This window comes from Polypterus senegalus, chromosome 11 (assembly GCF_016835505.1).
Source record: "Polypterus senegalus isolate Bchr_013 chromosome 11, ASM1683550v1, whole genome shotgun sequence".
Taxonomy (NCBI): Eukaryota; Metazoa; Chordata; class Cladistia; order Polypteriformes; family Polypteridae; genus Polypterus; species Polypterus senegalus.
The window spans coordinates 127,676,380-127,693,995 of NC_053164.1; the positions used below are offsets into that span (position 1 = coordinate 127,676,380).

The window sequence follows — 17,616 nt, forward strand, 5'->3', positions numbered from 1 at the left end:
AATACGTTTACCATTTGAGATGATTCTGACAAAAAAATGAGCAAGACTGATGCTGAAAATGATCACATTCGTTAAAAAAACATATATTTCAGCTCCTCTGAAGTTGACTCCGTTGTTACCAAGACAAGATCTAACGCACCGTTCGATTCCCTTTGGGAGGACTGCGGTGGGCGTGGCGTTTGGGACTTGCAGACAGCAGCGGCGTCACACTCTGCTTGAAGTATAAATACGGGTTGACACTGTCACTCTTTCACATAGCAGAATCCAAGTCTCACTCTCACGATGAGCGCCCACAGCTACGACCCCTACTTCTCCACATATAAGCGCCGCTATGTGGAGATCGCTCCCCGGGTTCACGTATCCGGTGTGCGCAGCTCTTATGGAAGCGCTCGACCAGCCTACACTAGCTACTCGGCACCCATCTCCTCTGTATCCATGAGACGTTCCTACAACGCCCCTGCTTCCACCTCCTCTCTCATACAAGCTGTGGACTTCGACCTGACCCAAGCCACACAGGTTAGCAGTGAATTCAAGACGATTCGCACACACGAGAAGGCTCAGCTACAGGAGCTGAACGACCGCTTCGCAAGCTTCATCGAACGGGTGCATGAACTAGAGCAGCAGAATAAGGTTTTGGAGGCTGAATTACTGGTGCTGAGGCAGAAACATGTGGAACCATCCCGCCTTAAAGCGCTCTATGAGCAGGAAATCAGAGACCTCCGCATTGCTGTGGATGAAGCCAAGAACGAGAGACAGGCTATGCAGCATGAGAGAGAGAACCTGGAGGATACCCTGAGAAACTTGCAGAGCAAGTACGAAGATGAAGTTCTTAACAGAGAAGAGACCGAAGGAAGAATGATGGAAGTGCGAAAGGCCGCCGATGAGGCTGCCTTATCCCGTGCCGAGCTGGAGAAGCGCATCGAATCCCTCGTGGACGAGATCGCGTTCCTGAAGAAAATCCACGAGGAAGAAATTGCAGAGCTGCAGGCTCAGATTCAATATGCCCAAATCTCTATCGAGATGGATGTTGCAAAGCCCGACCTTTCAGCAGCCTTAAAAGATATTCGTATGCAATACGAGAAGTTGGCGGCGAAGAACATGCTTTCGGCAGAAGAGTGGTTCAAAAGTAAGTTCACCGTGTTGACAGAAAACGCCGTGAAGAATACCGACGCAGTGCGCGCAGCAAAAGACGAGGTGAGCGAGTACCGCAGGCAGCTGAAGTCCAGGAACCTGGAGATCGAAGCCTGTCGTGGCATGAACGAAGCCATGGAGAAGCAGCTCCAGGATCTGGAAGAGAAGCAGAATGGGGAGATTGCCGCCCTACAGGTAAGCTGGTAGAGAGGGGCAAGAACATATAGATCGTCTGATGTAACTTAAACGAAGCCGCTTCAAATCCCAAAGAGTTAAGAGCTCATTGCTTTATGGTACGATAGATAAGCGCCTAAAAGTTTATCTGCAGGGCGCTCGCTGTAGGATTCCTCGCAAAATATTCACCGTCACTCATTGTTATAAACATCTCCATCGTCAAACCTGTCAAGGTCGCAGCGACCTGCGCTTGTACTGACAGCACCGGACCCTACGGGGTGCCAGGCGATCGCAGGGTACTTATTGTTATTAATGCTTTATTATATATCAATTTGTGACATCATTGAGAGAAAGAACAGAAACAGCTCCTCTGGAAAGATGAAAGCTCAAAAGAAATCTGTACTAACCAGATGTAAACAGGTGCGCAGTCTCGGGTAAGAAATAACAGTTTTAGACACTTTAGGAGTATTGAAAGGAGAACAGTAATAAGGCAAAAAGAAAGCTGTGAATCAAATTAAGATTTGTTAATGCGGCATCAGACGTTTAGCCAATTTAAAATCACTTTAACAAAATATTGTGAACAATGACTGCAACGACTGAAGGTGAAATAGATGAAGTAAATTGTTCAAATATAAGGAATTAATGTGTGGCTACAGCTCTGCAACAGCTGGTTTGCCGTGAACAAGTTAACTGTATCCATCAAACCATCCACTATCTTCTAACTCCTGATGTTTCATTACAGGCTTGCTGGGTGATTTCTGAGTTATAGATTGAATGTTCTTTCCTCATACAACCCAAAGACAAGCTGCTTATTTCGTTATGAAGTCCATATTTGCTGGATTTAAATGAGCTGGGGTATCTGCTGGTGTGTGCCCTCTCAGTGTTTTTTTATTTGTAAATTTAACATACGGGGTGATTGTACAGTAAATGTGCCCATGTCTTGAACCGGCGTCACGTCCAGGAGCAGTTCATGCCTTACGCCCATTGATTCTGCTAATGACTGCGGCTCTCCTTGAATCTGTCGGGTTAGAAAATAGACGAATTTGTGAATATATCCATTCAAATTGCAGATGATGAATGAATAGAAGAATGAATAAATGCAGGCGAAAAATAATTATATGTAGCCGCCGGTGAGGATTCCCAGAGTGCTGCGCTAACTACAGATGATTTATGGCGGTCACACATTTTAATGTATGCATCAAAAAGTACATTTTTATTTAAGACTTCTTATTTTATTTATGAATGGTAATCAAAATGTTTTGATCCTGGGACTTTATTTAACATCCAGCATTACAGATGTTGGCATGCGTTAAAATATGCGAATTAACAGTTTCCATCATTGTGATCTATATGGAGTGTTTTGCGTTTCAGAACAAACTGAACACAGATGTTAAAAAATGCACAGTCAAGTATCGCTGAGTCATCGACGGTGTCGTATACTTGATTTTGCAGTTTTCAACATTCGTGTTCAGTTGTTTCTGAAGCACGAAACACACATCACAATGATGAAAGATCGTAATTCACGAATTTTATCGATTTAATCCTTGGCTGCTTAGAAAGTAAAGTCAGTGCTGTTGGCCGCTTAGAAAGTAAAATCATTGCTGTGGCGGCGCCTTGCAGGGTTAGGCTCAAATCCTTTTTAATCTATGGTTGTGTGCGTTTCTAAAAGTGCATGTTGTTGCAATTGACTGGTGGCGCAGTGGTTAGCGTTGGCGCCACATAACTCTTAAATACGACTCCTACCGTTCGCCCGGAGTTTACATTCTCTTAAGGTTTGCCTGTGGTTTCTCTCCAGGTGCTATAATTTTTGTCCAAATTCCAAAGATATGTCTAATTAGTAAACTGGAGTTAGGTTTGTGTTTATGGATGATTCTGTGCGTGATAGCTTTATCCCATTCTGTCGAGATAAGCCCTGGTCCCAGCGACGCGAATTTACAACAAGAATGCGTGGCAGTTAAATGAAATACAGTACTTGAATATAGGGAAATATATTTATAATAGTGAATAGTGCCGTGATGTTTCACATTGATGTGCTTTATAAGAATTAAACTAAGAATTCAATTTTCTTTCTTTCTTTCCCTTTCTTTCATTCTTTCTTTCTTTGTAAAGGACACCATCAGCCAGCTGGAGGACGAGCTAAGAAACACTAAGAATGAGATGGCTCGTTATTTGAAAGAGTACCAGGACTTGCTCAATGTTAAAATGGCACTGGACATTGAAATTGCGGCTTACAGGTAAGTTGGCCAGATAACAGGTGGCGATTCGCCTTGTCAGTCCAGAAAACCATTCACTCCTGCGCTTTAGTTCTGCCCACAGTAGCGCAGACACAGGAGTTTTAATGAGAAAAGAATTATAGTTTGATGCATCGCAACAGCGTGACATTATAGCAGTAACACGAAGCCCATACGTAGGAAATCAATCAAAATAGTATTACAAATGAACAATAAGTAAGAAGGGTTTGGCTTACCATCGCGGGTATTAGTAAAAATTCAACTGCTGTGGGCGCACCGGTGGCGAAAAGAGTTGCTGAAGAGTCCGAATCATTGACTGTGCTGCAAGTTTATTTTTCTTAATGCTGAATCAATTTAAGTTTGAATCTTTCCCCCCTCTTTTAGTGCTTTGTTTTTAGATTGTGGTAGAAAATGAATGATTGATTATGTGACAAAGCAAACTTTGTGAATGATCACCTCCACGCTTTGCTTATTTAAGAAATGTGACGAGTCAGAAATATTTTTAGACAAAAAAAAATCTTGCTTTCTCTGTGTGGAAAATATTTTATATTAAACAGGCCTGATAGCGGGAGCAAGAGTCCAGCGTTGAAATCCTGTGCTATTCTTGGGCATTGTTCACGATCTCATAGAAATGTCTTCTTTTTTCCTCCATACCACTCTAAAAATTCTGTCCGTAACATAACGGTTAAATGACTAGACAGCTGAGCTGCCAATCACTTCTCCATCAAACAAGTGTCAGGAGCAAAGACCAGTAGTTGGTTCATGCGGTTAAAAATGATCATTTTATTATAATTAATGTTAAATTAAACTTTCATCCTGGTTTTAAATTACACCTTACAATAATGTCCAATCAAAACAACTCATGCTAAATAGTACATCATTTTAAATAATATACCTACAATTTATCTGTATAAAGTCAACAACAATTAATTTTTGTAACAGATTAAAAAACGTTAGCAGGTTGTTATTTCAGTCGTTGCAATTCACGCACATTTAGTGGAGAAGGATAAGTTGCTTTTCTGGCGCAGGGTGGGCCACACTTCCAGTATTTCAAAAATAACTCAGCATAAGCTTCTATAACCACAACAAACATTCAGACCACAATGAAAATTTATTTTGATAATTATCATTAATTTTTTTGTTTTTCAGTTCAAAAATTTATTTTTTTTTGGATAGACAAATTTACAGCTTTACTGCAAGGAGGGCGTTCCCTTATGCAAATACACTACCTTTATGCAAATTTAGAATTCTGTACCATTGTGAGTTAATGGACAGGCAGCAATTATTCATAAAATAGTCTTGTAAATTGAAACGATTTACTGATATCAACAGCTGAAATCACTGCTTAAATGTAAATTTACTTTTAGTATCATTATTTTAACTGTTCATTGTATTACAACTTTTTTACTGTGAAAACATATGGTTAATATAGTGTACATTTACTGGATTTGTTTTTAGAATGCTCCAGTTTGCTCCCACATCCTATAGACGTGCATGTTAGGCTTATTTGAAATTTGCCCACTTAGAATCTGAGGGTTCATCCCATCGAGATGAGCCATGCCCCTCCAAACCCACTGAATGTGACCCTGATTGGCTTTTAGCTTTCTGAGAATTAACCAATCATTTTATGAGAACTAACTAACCATTTTATGATTAATTAATTGCTTTTTTAAGCCTGACCATCTTTATTTTACATGTAGCTGAGAATCAAACAATGGGAATAAAAATGTTTCTTAAAAGACTGAAGTGTGAAGAAGGGGAACGCAGATTGTGTGATGGTGTGTTTGGTCAAGGACAACATGATTTGTTTTCACATAAAAAATTATATATATCAAATAAATCAATACAGCTACTTAAATGCTAAGGCTGCCCCTTCACACTGACACGTACTAAGCGATGCTTTTTAAAATGCACTTTACAAAATAAAGAATAAACACTGATTTTCGTGATAACATTTTCATGTGATGTCCATTAAGCATTCGTAATTTCTTGTTTAGTTTTTCACATGTAACCACAAATTTTAGCTTTTGTTGCATAATATAGACACATTCAAATCCAAGGTAAATATTACGGATGGAACTTTAATCGTGATTTTCTTTATCAATCTATTTGTTGCATGCTTTGTTTGCTTTTCAGATGCTATAATAATATGGTATTTTTGTAACCTTATTTTTACTTTCAGTTTCCATTCACATTGGGTCCCCACTGTGGGTGATACAGTTGTTAGATCAGTAGTTTAATTTCATTGCTTTTTTAAAGGCTTTCTTAGGAAGTCACTGCTTTTTCAGAGCTTATAATTGCCTTTTGTAACTTTTATTTGTGCTGTGGTGAAACAACGCCCATTTGTAATTATTTAAAAAAATGATTCACAATGCTAATAACCGTCAGTTTTTAAAAGAATCAAATCCTTATCTGATGCCGTATTCTGCCATGGGGAAACAGACGTTAAAATTATCTAGAGGTCAATGCTGAACTAGTCAGCTCTTTGGAGAGCGCAACCATTTTATGTTTGAACAAAATAATTAAAATGCTTAAACTGTTAATTTAAATGATTACGAAAGAGGAAACTCAATGTCTGTCAATTTCTACATAATCCATATCAATCATATTCATGTGTGTGGATTTTGCAGCTTTCCCTATATAAATTGCGATTTGTTACTGTACCACACATTTATTAAAATAAAAGTCCTTTAATGGCACTTTAGTAGATTGTGTCGTTCCTCAAGGAGCTACTTCTAACAATGAGCTGCTTCATTCTGAGAAGACTTCTTTGCATATGAAGTTGGTTCTTTGGGCTTTGAAAAACTTCCTAATATGCTGAAAAAATGTAAATCTTTACTGCATGGTAGGCTACCTAGCAGGACACTAGCAGATTAATAAAAGCTGAACTTAGCCTATTGTATTGTATGCAGTTAGAGTCCTTTAAAAATGATGACTTACTGTTATTTCACAAATCTGTTACTATCTTGTCATGGTTATTTACTGTATGGAGCCTATTATGTATCTAAATAAATAAACATTCTTTCTGGAACCTTCATGTGGATGGGTCTTTTGGGAACCTAAAATGTTTCCCCTATGGCATCGCTCTGAAGAACCACTTTGGCACCTTCAGTTGTAAGTGTGCATGTTTATCAATAGTTTCCAGTCCTAAATTGTTGTAAGACAATTTCAGGGTCTCATTATTTAGGAGTTATTTGGACAGATTATGATTTATCTTCATTGTTTCTCTCTCTTTCACCTTTTTCCTTACCCTTTCATTTTAAAACTTGAATCTTCCCTCTCAGAAAACTCCTAGAAGGTGAAGAGACACGCTTCAGCGTGAGTGGCATGGTTTCTGGATACGCACAGAGCACTCCTCCACTTTACAGCCGCTCAGTCTACTCCTCACAAAGCTCTGCTCCCTACATGATGAGCAGTCGACTCTTTACCTCTTCATACCTCAGCCACAGCCATGTCCCTGAAGTTGAGGAAGCAATCCAAGCAAGCAAGGCAGAGGAGGCTGAAGCAGAACCCCCAGAGTCTGAAGAAGGAGAAGAAGAAAAGGGAGAAGAGGAAGAGGGAGAGGCAGAGGGAGAGGAAGCTGCTGGAGAAGAAGAAGCAGAGGAAGAGGAAGGTAGGAAAAAAAGTCAGATATAGGCAACTCCCTGCTTATCTCAATTAGTGTTTTTAATAAGCCAACCACAGGGCCATGGGGGTCTGCTGGAGCCAAACCCAGCCATCACAGGACACAAGGCAGGAACCAAACCCCAGGCAGGGTGCCAGCCCACCGCAGGGCACACCCACACCCACACACCAAGCACACACTAGGGGCAATTTAGAATCACCAGTGCACCTAACCTGCATGTCTTTGGACTGTGGGAGGAAACCCACACAAGCACAGGGAGAACATGCAAACTTCATGCATGCAGCAGTGCTACCACTGTGCCACCATGCCGCCCGCAAAATAATATATATATATATTTATTTAATATTTAATAATTTTTACTTACCGAAACTTTACTCTCACTTTCAAAGTACTCTCCATGTGAATGAATACACTTGTCCCAACTGTTTTCCCACTGTTGGAACCATTTTTGGAATTGCAGAAGAGGAACATTGTCCAATGCCTGCAGCAATTTTTTTTTACTTCTTCCTTCCAAGAAAAAGTCACACAGAGCAAGATGAGGTGACATTTTCCCCTCGTTTGAAACGTGAAAACCACTCATAGACCTGTTTTACTTAAAGCTTCCTCTTATAAGCAGTTTCAAGTATCACTACAGTTTCTGTTTTCCCTAAGAGAAAACAAAATTTAACACAGACTCTCTGTTCTCTGTGATCACCCATTGCAAAAATCACAGAACACATTTAGTAAGCACCAAGAAATACTGGCACAGAATGCCAGTACGAACAATACAGAGTAATGGCACTTGGCAGACTGCCACAGAATACTGTAAGTGTGCAGTGATATTCACAGCTAAGTCTAGATTGCACACCAGGTACAGATTCCAGTTATTTTTGGGTACCCCCTCATATATTATATACACACTGCTGGTCAAAAGTTTCAGAAAACCTCAATTTTTCTTCAAATTTAATCAGTTGAAATGAAATGAATGAACTAAAATGGTGAAAAGCTCAGCAGTAAACTGAGTTTTTGTTAGAAAAGACTAAAAAAAAATATTAGAATTTTACAAATGTGGGCCTTCTTCAGGGAACAACTAATAGTTACACCCTAAAGATGTCCTACAGCAATTAAAGTAAATTAGGCCTTCAATGTTGAGGCAAACAATTTGCACAGGTGTCCCAATTTCAGCAGATTACTTAAAAACCCTCTGTCTTAAAGCAGAGTTGGAGCAGACTGTGTTACTACACCCTCTGAAGTACTACTTAGACAATATTTCAGTGATAAACTCAGGAAGACGGCAATTAACAAATGAAATGAGGCAGAGCATTATTACCCTTAGAAATGTAGGCCTTTTATTTAGAGTAATTGCAAAAAAAAAAAAGAATGTCAGTAAGAGCTATGTCCTACACAATCCAAAGGCAATTGGAAAGTGAAGTGCATATGTAGGAGTTACAGTATTTAATGTGTGAAATGGTGATGCAGTGCTTAACCAGGTTTTGGGTTCAAATCCAGCACTTGGTCATTATCTGCACATTCTCTTTCTCATTCGTTTTTACCTTCTGAGTGGTCACATCTTCCTTCCACACACTCAACAACATGTTAGTTAGGTTGATTTGTACTTCCACTTTGACCCCAGATTGAATGGGAGTTGTACTGTGTGTGTGTGAGTGGGTTTTGCAATGGATTGACATTATATCCATGACTGTTTCCTGTTTTTTTGCCTAAATAAGCTCCACACATCTGTGACCCTGAGAATAAAATTAAATAAATCGGAATATTTGAAACAGAATTAATCAAAACTGACAACCTACACATTTTGTTACTCACTTCATTCATTTGTTAGGTTTCTGACCATAGGTAATTTCTTGTCATGGAATGCCATCTACAACTTTTTCTATCTTTCACTTCCCCTTTCACACTTCAGTACATTCTGTAATCTCTTTATTATTGTCCAGGAATATTTCTTTGTATTCTTCATGACTTTTTCCTCACAAACCTCACTTCAATGATACCTTGTAGCAGTCTGTCATGCATAAGTACATGTTACAGGCCTCAATTATTTCTCTTATCTAATCATGACCCTGTCCGCTCTTACACTTTTCATGGTGAGCTCACTGTCCTCAGATCTAATGTAGTTATATCATCTTACTATCGTCTTACTCGAAACTTTAATGGGTAAACACAGTACCCACCTCCTGCTCAATTAATATAACATGTAAAATTGGCAATGCATTAGAAGGAGGACCAAGAAGCAGACAAAAACAGAGAGTGTCAATGTATATGTGTTTCCATTTCAAGTGCTGCACATTCTCCAGTCCTTTACTCTCAATTGCTTCTGTAGAATCATTGAAAAGTCACCATGAGATAGGACAACCTTGTCTAACTTCTCCTCTAGTGAACAAGGTTGTGTTGTTTGTTTATCAAGCTTCACCCTTGCAGGTCATCCCATATACAGTGCTGACGTCAGTCTTGAATCTTTTCAATCTATATAAATGTTTACGTGATTAATCATTTGGATCCAATCTACACTGTCAAAAACCTTCTTGTCATCAACAAAATTAGACAGACATTACTCATGGATAATTCTCAACATTGCTAATTCATTTTCTATTCTTGTCACTGTTCAGAACCTAAACTGGCGTCTTTTGATGTATTTGTCCACCTTATTCTCTATTCTTTTGGTTTTTTTACCTTCCCATAGAACATTTGAGACATGAGATATCAAGTTGATTATGTGATGGTTCTCACATTTTGCCGAATTTTGCTTCTTTTCCAAAGGTATTATAATGTTCAAAAGGTCATCTGGCAACATTCCTTTCAAAAAATATTATTACTCAGGCCTACTAATTCATTCTCTTCTTCTGTTCCTATTATTTTCAGCATTTTAGCTGGAATTCATTCAATTAATTCCTCATCCTCTGCTATGAAATGCTTCAGAGCTTCAGTTACCTTTTCTTGAAACAGTTCTGGTCTTAACTGAGCTCTATTTCTCTTCTTTTTGCCAAACTAATCACTAATTTCATCATTTACATACAATTCTTCAAAATATATTTAATCTTCATCAGTAATACTCCTTGGTGATTTTCTGTTTCTATTTTTCACTATCTTAAGTTCTCTGACATTTTGGTACAAAGCATTTTTTTTGTAGGCCTGTTTATTTTTTCAAATTCTCTGTCATCCCACCACCTTTTTCTCACTTCATTTGTCTATCTCCTTAATTTTCTGTTCAGCCTCCTATGCTGCCTTTCCTCTATTACTTTCAGTAATCATCCACTTTTCCTAACCTTGCCATTGTGATGGTAAGTTTTTTCATTGTTTTTTACTCCTCAATTGCAGTGTTTTCCTGCACACTTTCCAGGACTCCTTGTCCTAGATTCCATCATTTCTCCATCGCATTATTCATATTCTTGTCATAGACTTTTTCTTACCCCTTTAGTAAACTTTCTATACTCTGTACCTTTCAGGTTTTCTGTACTCCACCTTAATTGTCAGTTTTCTCCTCTGTGTTTTCTGCACCTTTATCTTTAATTAAATTTAGTTAGTATATGGTCTGGGTTGAAATCTGCACCAGAAAAGGAGCAGAAGTTCTTCATGCTGATTTGATACCTTCATTGCACCATCATATAAATGATGTGAAATCTTCTGACATTACTCGGGGCCTTCCATTATTTACAATCTCTTCATTCCTTGTTGAAAGCTTGTGTTGATCAGACCTCATTGATTTCTTTTAGAAAGTCTACTTATGTCACTCCACTGTCATTTCTTTCCCTTAGGCCAAATTTCTGTGGTTTGCTAGATCCTCCTCCTATTCCAGCCACCTTGTTGAAGTTGCTTTCAATAATCAAATATTCTTTTAATTTTTCATTACATACTCAGTCTATTCATAAATATCCTTCACTTCTTTATCCTTGTGGTCTGCTGCTACTACCATGACTGTAGAGTGCACTTGTAGATGAACTATCATTATTTTATCACAAATATTCTCCACCTTTGTGACACACTCTCCAGCAGTCTTTTCTGGAATTTGTGAGTTTATTCTCTTTCATAAGTATACAACATTATAATCACCATTTAAAATTTCTCACTCTATGGATTGCTTATTTACAAGATTATTATTTACAAGTACAAAATTACTTCTATTTTTACAGCAACTTTTATTCTATGGGTTATATATGTCCATACTCTTGAAATGTGACCACTCAACCTGACTTTGCAGCATCATCCAAGTATTGCTCATTTATAAGAATCAAAAGATTATAACATATGCAAAAGGATCAAAAGATTCTGAATGACTGTACTTTTGGCAGTTGTGAATGTCCTCTTAAAAATCAGACTAGCCAGGGGATTTTAATCTTATATTTTTAATTTAAGACTCACGCTTACGGACATTGGAGGACTAAACATGAAACCTCCCCACCTTTCACCCATCAAAAACACACAGCAAACCTATATGCAGGTTACATTGTATTTAAGTTGAATTTTCATCCTTGTTCTACTAAACACAATTTCTTTTTATAACAGTAATCCCATGATAACTTTTATAATGCTTTTAATGAAATCTTCTATCACGTTTACACTGAAGAGCAATGATTCATGACACCAAGTGAATACAAAGTAGATAATAAGCCAAAAAGCAAATTTATTTTATCTACCATCTTTCCATAGGTATCACCAACCCAAAATAGTTTATATTTACTTTAAAATGGTTTTCACAATTCTCCAGTTTTGCAGTCTACAAGTCTGGATTAGGCTTGAGAATGAATTGGGCTAGTATTCTGAACTGACAAAGTCCTCAGTTTGGATTAAAACAGAAAGACAGTAGTTTGAACCAGTGGCCATGTGGCATACAAGTCAACACCTAAGCCACTTCCACACACTGCCTGTGGGAAGCTGTAGGTAAATTGGTAGCTGAAAGTCCAATTTACAATCTGTTGTTAAGAACAAATTGTCTAATGTGTTTGATTCAAGATCAAAAAACAGTTTAGTTTCTTTTTTTTCTGCCTATTCAGCCAAAGTCTCATTTTGTTATTTGCATGTACTTTCAATTATTTTTAAGCAATGTCTCTCAAGTGGTTTAATTATATTGGTTTGGCTAAACAGGGCTTCATTTGCATTATGAGCAGTTCCTGGAAAAATGCTGACAAATTAAAAAAGTTGGGAGAGTTTCATAACTAGCCAGTATTAAACACAAAGATAATGACTGTAGATGGTAAATATTTGTTTTTTTTTTCTTTAACTGATCATTTTTTTATTACTATTGTAAAGCTCCTTTCGTAGACTTACTCAAACCTTTATTGTTTGCTGTCCAGAGTTCTGCAATTCAGCCCTTCTCATTACATGCCTGCACATTGTACTGTATAATCTCATTTCTCAGATACTTTAATTTAAGTTCATAGGGTCCCAAAACCTTTCATTATTAATTCTGAAATTCATTGTTAAGAAGGGATGATGGTGCCTTTACTTAGGTCAACCATGACTCAATGTGTTGCAATCGGGCATTTAGCCGGTAATTGTCAAATAACTTATTAAGTAAAGGGCAGAAAAAATTATGGCTCCAAAAAACCCTGGCCAGCATATTGACATTGGCAAATAAATACAACAACAATAATATTATTATTATTATTATTATTATTATTATTACACTAGCCTAAAAATGCTTCCATCAAGAATCTAAGGTGTTCTTTATAGATATGAGAGTGTTGAGTCCAAACCTGGCAACACAATTACTTTATCATGTACAGTTTTTGAGTGCTGAATGAAAAAAAACATGGTTGCAAAGAAATACAATGTTTTACAAATTATTTAAACTTGAAAAATTCTAAACTACACATGTAATTGTTTTAGATATAATTATTACTTACAAAAAATAGTCACTTGGTAGTTATTTCTTTCCTCTTATAATCCTCTGAAGGAGTTTCACAGTGCAGTGGCCAACAGATATCTTCTGACATAGGTTCAGCCCACTTTCCACTATTATGTCTCTCCATTTGAGCAACGTCCTAGTGGAGCCTCTACCCATGATCATCTTAGACCACTCCCATGTTTTCATGGAAAAAATCCAAATGAGAGTGTAGGATTCTATTCAACTAGTTCCTTGTTATTTTCTGCTTTTGTACTCCCAAAGAAATTGTGGCACGTGCTTTTTTTATCAATAATCTTTTACCATTTGCTTGCATGTTACCTGGTCAAGACAATGGATGGATCAACCCAACTTTTTATGTTTCTATAAAAAATATTTAAACAGCTTTCTATTTTCTCCACAATAAAAGGGCATCTGTCTAACTATCTGAATATAAATTCCTCACTATTCTGAAGGAATAATAGGAGTAAATGTGTAGCAAATACTTGATTCTGGGCTGTTTCACTTCAACTAAAGTTAATAACAAGGAAGACTGCCATTTGCAATCAAAATGTACTTCTACATGTACATGTAGATTTATTTTTCAGGACAGCATTTCCACTGAATCCGACAACTAATGGAAACAGTTTGTGGTAGAAAAATTCCACTTTTTTGCATTGGAGTAGTTTAATGCAGACCAGTGTAATAATAATAATAATAATAATAATAATAATAATAATAATAATAATAATAATAATAGTAATAAATGCCTTGTACGTGAACAGTAAAATTCATCATTTTAGCAGGGTAGTAAACCACAAAAATCAGAAAAATGGCAACTATGAAAAAGTGAGGCGCTAGTGAACAGTACCATAATTTAATCTGCCACTGCATATAAAACTTTGAAGTTACAGAGAACTCATCCATAAGAATGCTCATAAAAGGTGAATAGAAACACTGATTAACCTTAAACCTTATGGCTATGTGTTAACTTGAGGAGGTGATGTCAGACCCTACTTTTTTATGAGGGTGGCAGTGCCCCAAACAAGGCCAATGACATTCATTTGTACATTTTCTTGGCTACAAAAATATATTTGTTCACCTCCCAAATAAAATAAAAATGCTCCATGTTAGGTGATCACTTCAGAATGACAGATAAGCAAAGATATTCTATGCAGGAGGTGAACTCCCCTTGCCCAGAATGTTGCTAGAATAAGCTGTGCCAAGACACAATTTTGAAACAGAGTAAACTGCTAAGTAAAATGCTTAACAATATACATTATTTATAAATGTATAATTAAGCCATTTTATGTTTTTATTGCTTAATGATAATCATATCCAGCAGTCATTATTCACTTTATGTGTTTATTCTCATTGTATTGCCAAGGTGGTGAGAAAGAAGAAGAGGCTGAAGGTGAAGGTGAGGAAGAAACTGAAGCAGGTGAAGAAGAGGCAGGAGCAGAGGATGAAGGAAAAGAAGATGGTGAAGGTGAAGGAGGTGATGAAGAAGGAGGAGAAGAAGGGGAAGAAGGGGAAGCCAAAGAGGAAGCAGGAGAGGACGAAGAGGATAAGGAAGACAGTGAGAAAAAGGGTGAAGATGAAGTGAAAGAAGAAAAGACTGAGAAGAAGAAATAAGCCTCCAGTAAGATGTAACCAGGGATCTGGTGGAAAATGTGGCCAAATAAATTGACAACTCACTCTGCACCACTTCACATGTAAAAGGAGGCACTTTGTTTTTGTCTATGCAAAAAAGATGGAAAGAAATTCTTCAATCTATTAGAATGCCCCACAATGCTTGCAGAGATCCCTGTTAAATTGCTCATTAAAACAAAACAAAACAAAAAAGATTAAGCATGGTTACCTTTGTGAGTTCAAGCTATGTGCCAGTCTGCATAATAAATATGTGCATTTAAAAAGGACTTCCTGCCCCTTAGGTGTAGCAGCAATCCACACAAACTGAGGCAGTCATCAGCAAAGACAAATAGTGCAGTTGGAGTGTCTGTGGCAAGATGTCAATAAAAATTTGAAAACCGCAAAGTGATTTGTTTGTTTTTTTTTAAGGGGATTATACCTCAAAGGTACAGGGTGGGAGAATTTGTGATCCAAATCTCTGGTTCAAATCATTATGAAACCCAATTCGTTTACGAAGGGCATGTCTGTGATACTAATATCAATGTACGTGAGATTACAAATCATTTGTTTTCAAGCAAAGGCATTTAGTTAGTTAGCTCCAAATTTTCAGGGTTTTTGTTCCCACGATGCCAGGTTTTTGTTTAGATTCTAAATGACAAATATATACTTTACATACTGTTTTGCTTACTATAACCTTTACAAAGGTGCCATATATCAATTTTCTCATAGCATCGGGCATAACAATAGAAATTGACTCACCTCAGCTACTACAGACTAGCAACAATCTATGGTCTAAGCACTATCCTGAAACAATTGCTTGGTACTTCTAGGCACACTTCAACTGAACAATCACTTCCATGACTAAGAATATTATCATCTGAAGGGGTCATTCCAAAATAAAGTGGTTTCTAGTTGGAAGGCACAGTTTGGGTGCTAACTCAAAATTCCTGTTACTTAAAGTTCAGATCTACAGTATGTAGGCTTTGCACATTTTTCCCATCTCTGGATATTTTGGGTTTAATTTGTAAGTCTAAATAAGCTTCATGTTGCTTGGATAGGCCTCAGGCCTTTGTAAACAGGATCAAAATATGGAGAAAATTATATGAGTCGGGGTTGGGAAGATAAACATATGTTTTTGGTGATTCAGTAGAACAAATTCTAACCATCTGTTAACTTATTAGCTGCAGTAAATATTAAGAACATAAGGTACTGACAAATGAGAGGAGACCCTTTAGTCCATCAATGCTGTTTATTTAGCTAGTAGCTAAGCTGTCCCAGTATCTCATCCAGATACTTCTTAAAGGTTGTCAAGGTTTGTGTATCAAATCAAGGGCCCTGTAGTTTGTTCCAGATTCCCACAACTCTTTGCGTGAAGTAGTGCTTCCTAAGTTCAATCTGAAATGCCTTTCCCTGTAATTTCAACTGGTGTCTGCGAATACGTGATTTACCCTTAAATTGAAATAATTCTTCTGAATCTACCTTATCAATATGCCTTTGAGAAATTTGAAGACCTGGATTAGGTCCCCATGTGGTCTCCTTTGTTCAAGACTAAACAGGTTTAATTCTCTGAGCCTATCAAAGCACGACATGTCATTAAGCTGTGGAATGCACTCAGTTGCTTTGTACAGCTTCAAGTGCTGCTATGCCATTTTGTGTTGTGATGACTAGAACTGCAAATAATACCCCAAATGTGATTTCACTATTGTGTTATATTGGTTATACTGTCTGAGTGTAATCCCCTTCAATTTATATTCAAAAGTTTTCATGATATAACCTAACATTTTATATATCTCTTTAATCACTTCTGTACATTGCTTACCTGATGAGAGCATTGTGTCAATGTAAACCTCCAAATTCTTTTCAGAGGTTGCTTCCTTTGGAACAATATCTCCCATTTCACATTTACAATTGATGCTCCAGTTGCTCACATGAAATACTTTGCACTTTTAAATATTAAACTGCATTATCCAAGTGTTCACCCAGTTCTGAGGCTTGTCAATGTTTTTTTTAGGTGTGTACTGTTTCCTAGGCTTTCAAATTTTGCTTTACCAAATGCTAGTTTCTCTTACAATACCTAATGTTTCAGGACTCAAATTCATTTTTAATTTCTCTTTTTAAAATTGTACCTTTCAAGCAAAATGGTCTCTTGCACTGTTAGACATTGTTCTTCAGTACAAATGTTTAGGTGACTGTCAATAGACATTACCTTACAAAACAATGGTCCTTTGGGAATTAAAACTGCTCAGGTTTATTTTCAGCTTCAATAACTGATGCTAGATAGATAGATAGATAGATAGATAGATAGATAGATAGATAGATAGATAGATAGATAGATAGATAGATAGATAGATAGATAGATAGATAGATAGATAGATAGATAGATAGATAGATTACAAGGTACAATATGATAGATAGATAGATAGATAGATAGATAGATAGATAGATAGATAGATAGATAGATAGATAGATAGATTACAAGGTACAATATGATAGATAGATAGATAGATAGATAGATAGATAGATAGATAGATTACAAGGTACAATATGATAGATAGATAGATAGATAGATAGATAGATAGATAGATAGATAGATAGATAGATAGATAGATTACAAGGTACACTATGATAGATAGATAGATAGATAGATAGATAGATAGATAGATAGATAGATAGATAGATTTGGTATTCCTGAAGAAAAGAGTAACTTGATCCACCAGCAACACAGAACATTAAAACATTGCACAAAATAGCAAAAATAAAACTGCAAGATATTAAATAAGAGCAACACCTAGAGATTTTCATAAAATAAAAATATTTAGTCATATAAAGAAATATTGTCCCTTTACCAGTGTGGATATTGTAAATTGTTTGGATGAAGATGAGCACAATAGGAAGAGGCAGTATGCATTCCGTGTTAAGTCATTTGGGGTCATATAGTGGCTCAGTAGACCCTGCAAAATGTATTAATAGACAGACAGTGTGGGGTAGTGGTTAAGGCTTGTGGGTTC

At 37.0% G+C, this 17,616-nt stretch overlaps 1 protein-coding gene across 1 annotated transcript; it reads left to right on the plus strand.

Moving 5' to 3' along the window:
* Positions 1-238: 238 nt before the first annotated feature.
* On the plus strand, positions 239-15,013 carry LOC120539506 (neurofilament light polypeptide-like). Its single transcript, XM_039769626.1, has 4 exons — positions 239-1,326; positions 3,415-3,539; positions 6,821-7,149; positions 14,364-15,013. The coding sequence occupies exons 1-4, from the start codon at positions 283-285 to the stop codon at positions 14,609-14,611; spliced, it is 1,746 nt and encodes a 581-aa protein (XP_039625560.1). The 5' UTR covers positions 239-282; the 3' UTR covers positions 14,612-15,013.
* Positions 15,014-17,616: the final 2,603 nt, after the last annotated feature.

What these genes read in the sequence shown, in the direction of transcription:
- LOC120539506 (XM_039769626.1), top strand. Translation starts at nt 283, where the DNA reads ATGAGCGCCCACAGCTACGACCCCTACTTCTCCACATATAAGCGCCGC. An exon ending in GGGAGATTGCCGCCCTACAG is followed by an intron (nt 1,327 to 3,414) that starts GTAAGCTGGTAG and finishes TTCTTTGTAAAG; the next exon opens with GACACCATCAGCCAGCTGGA. An exon ending in AGAAGCAGAGGAAGAGGAAG is followed by an intron (nt 7,150 to 14,363) that starts GTAGGAAAAAAA and finishes TGTATTGCCAAG; the next exon opens with GTGGTGAGAAAGAAGAAGAG.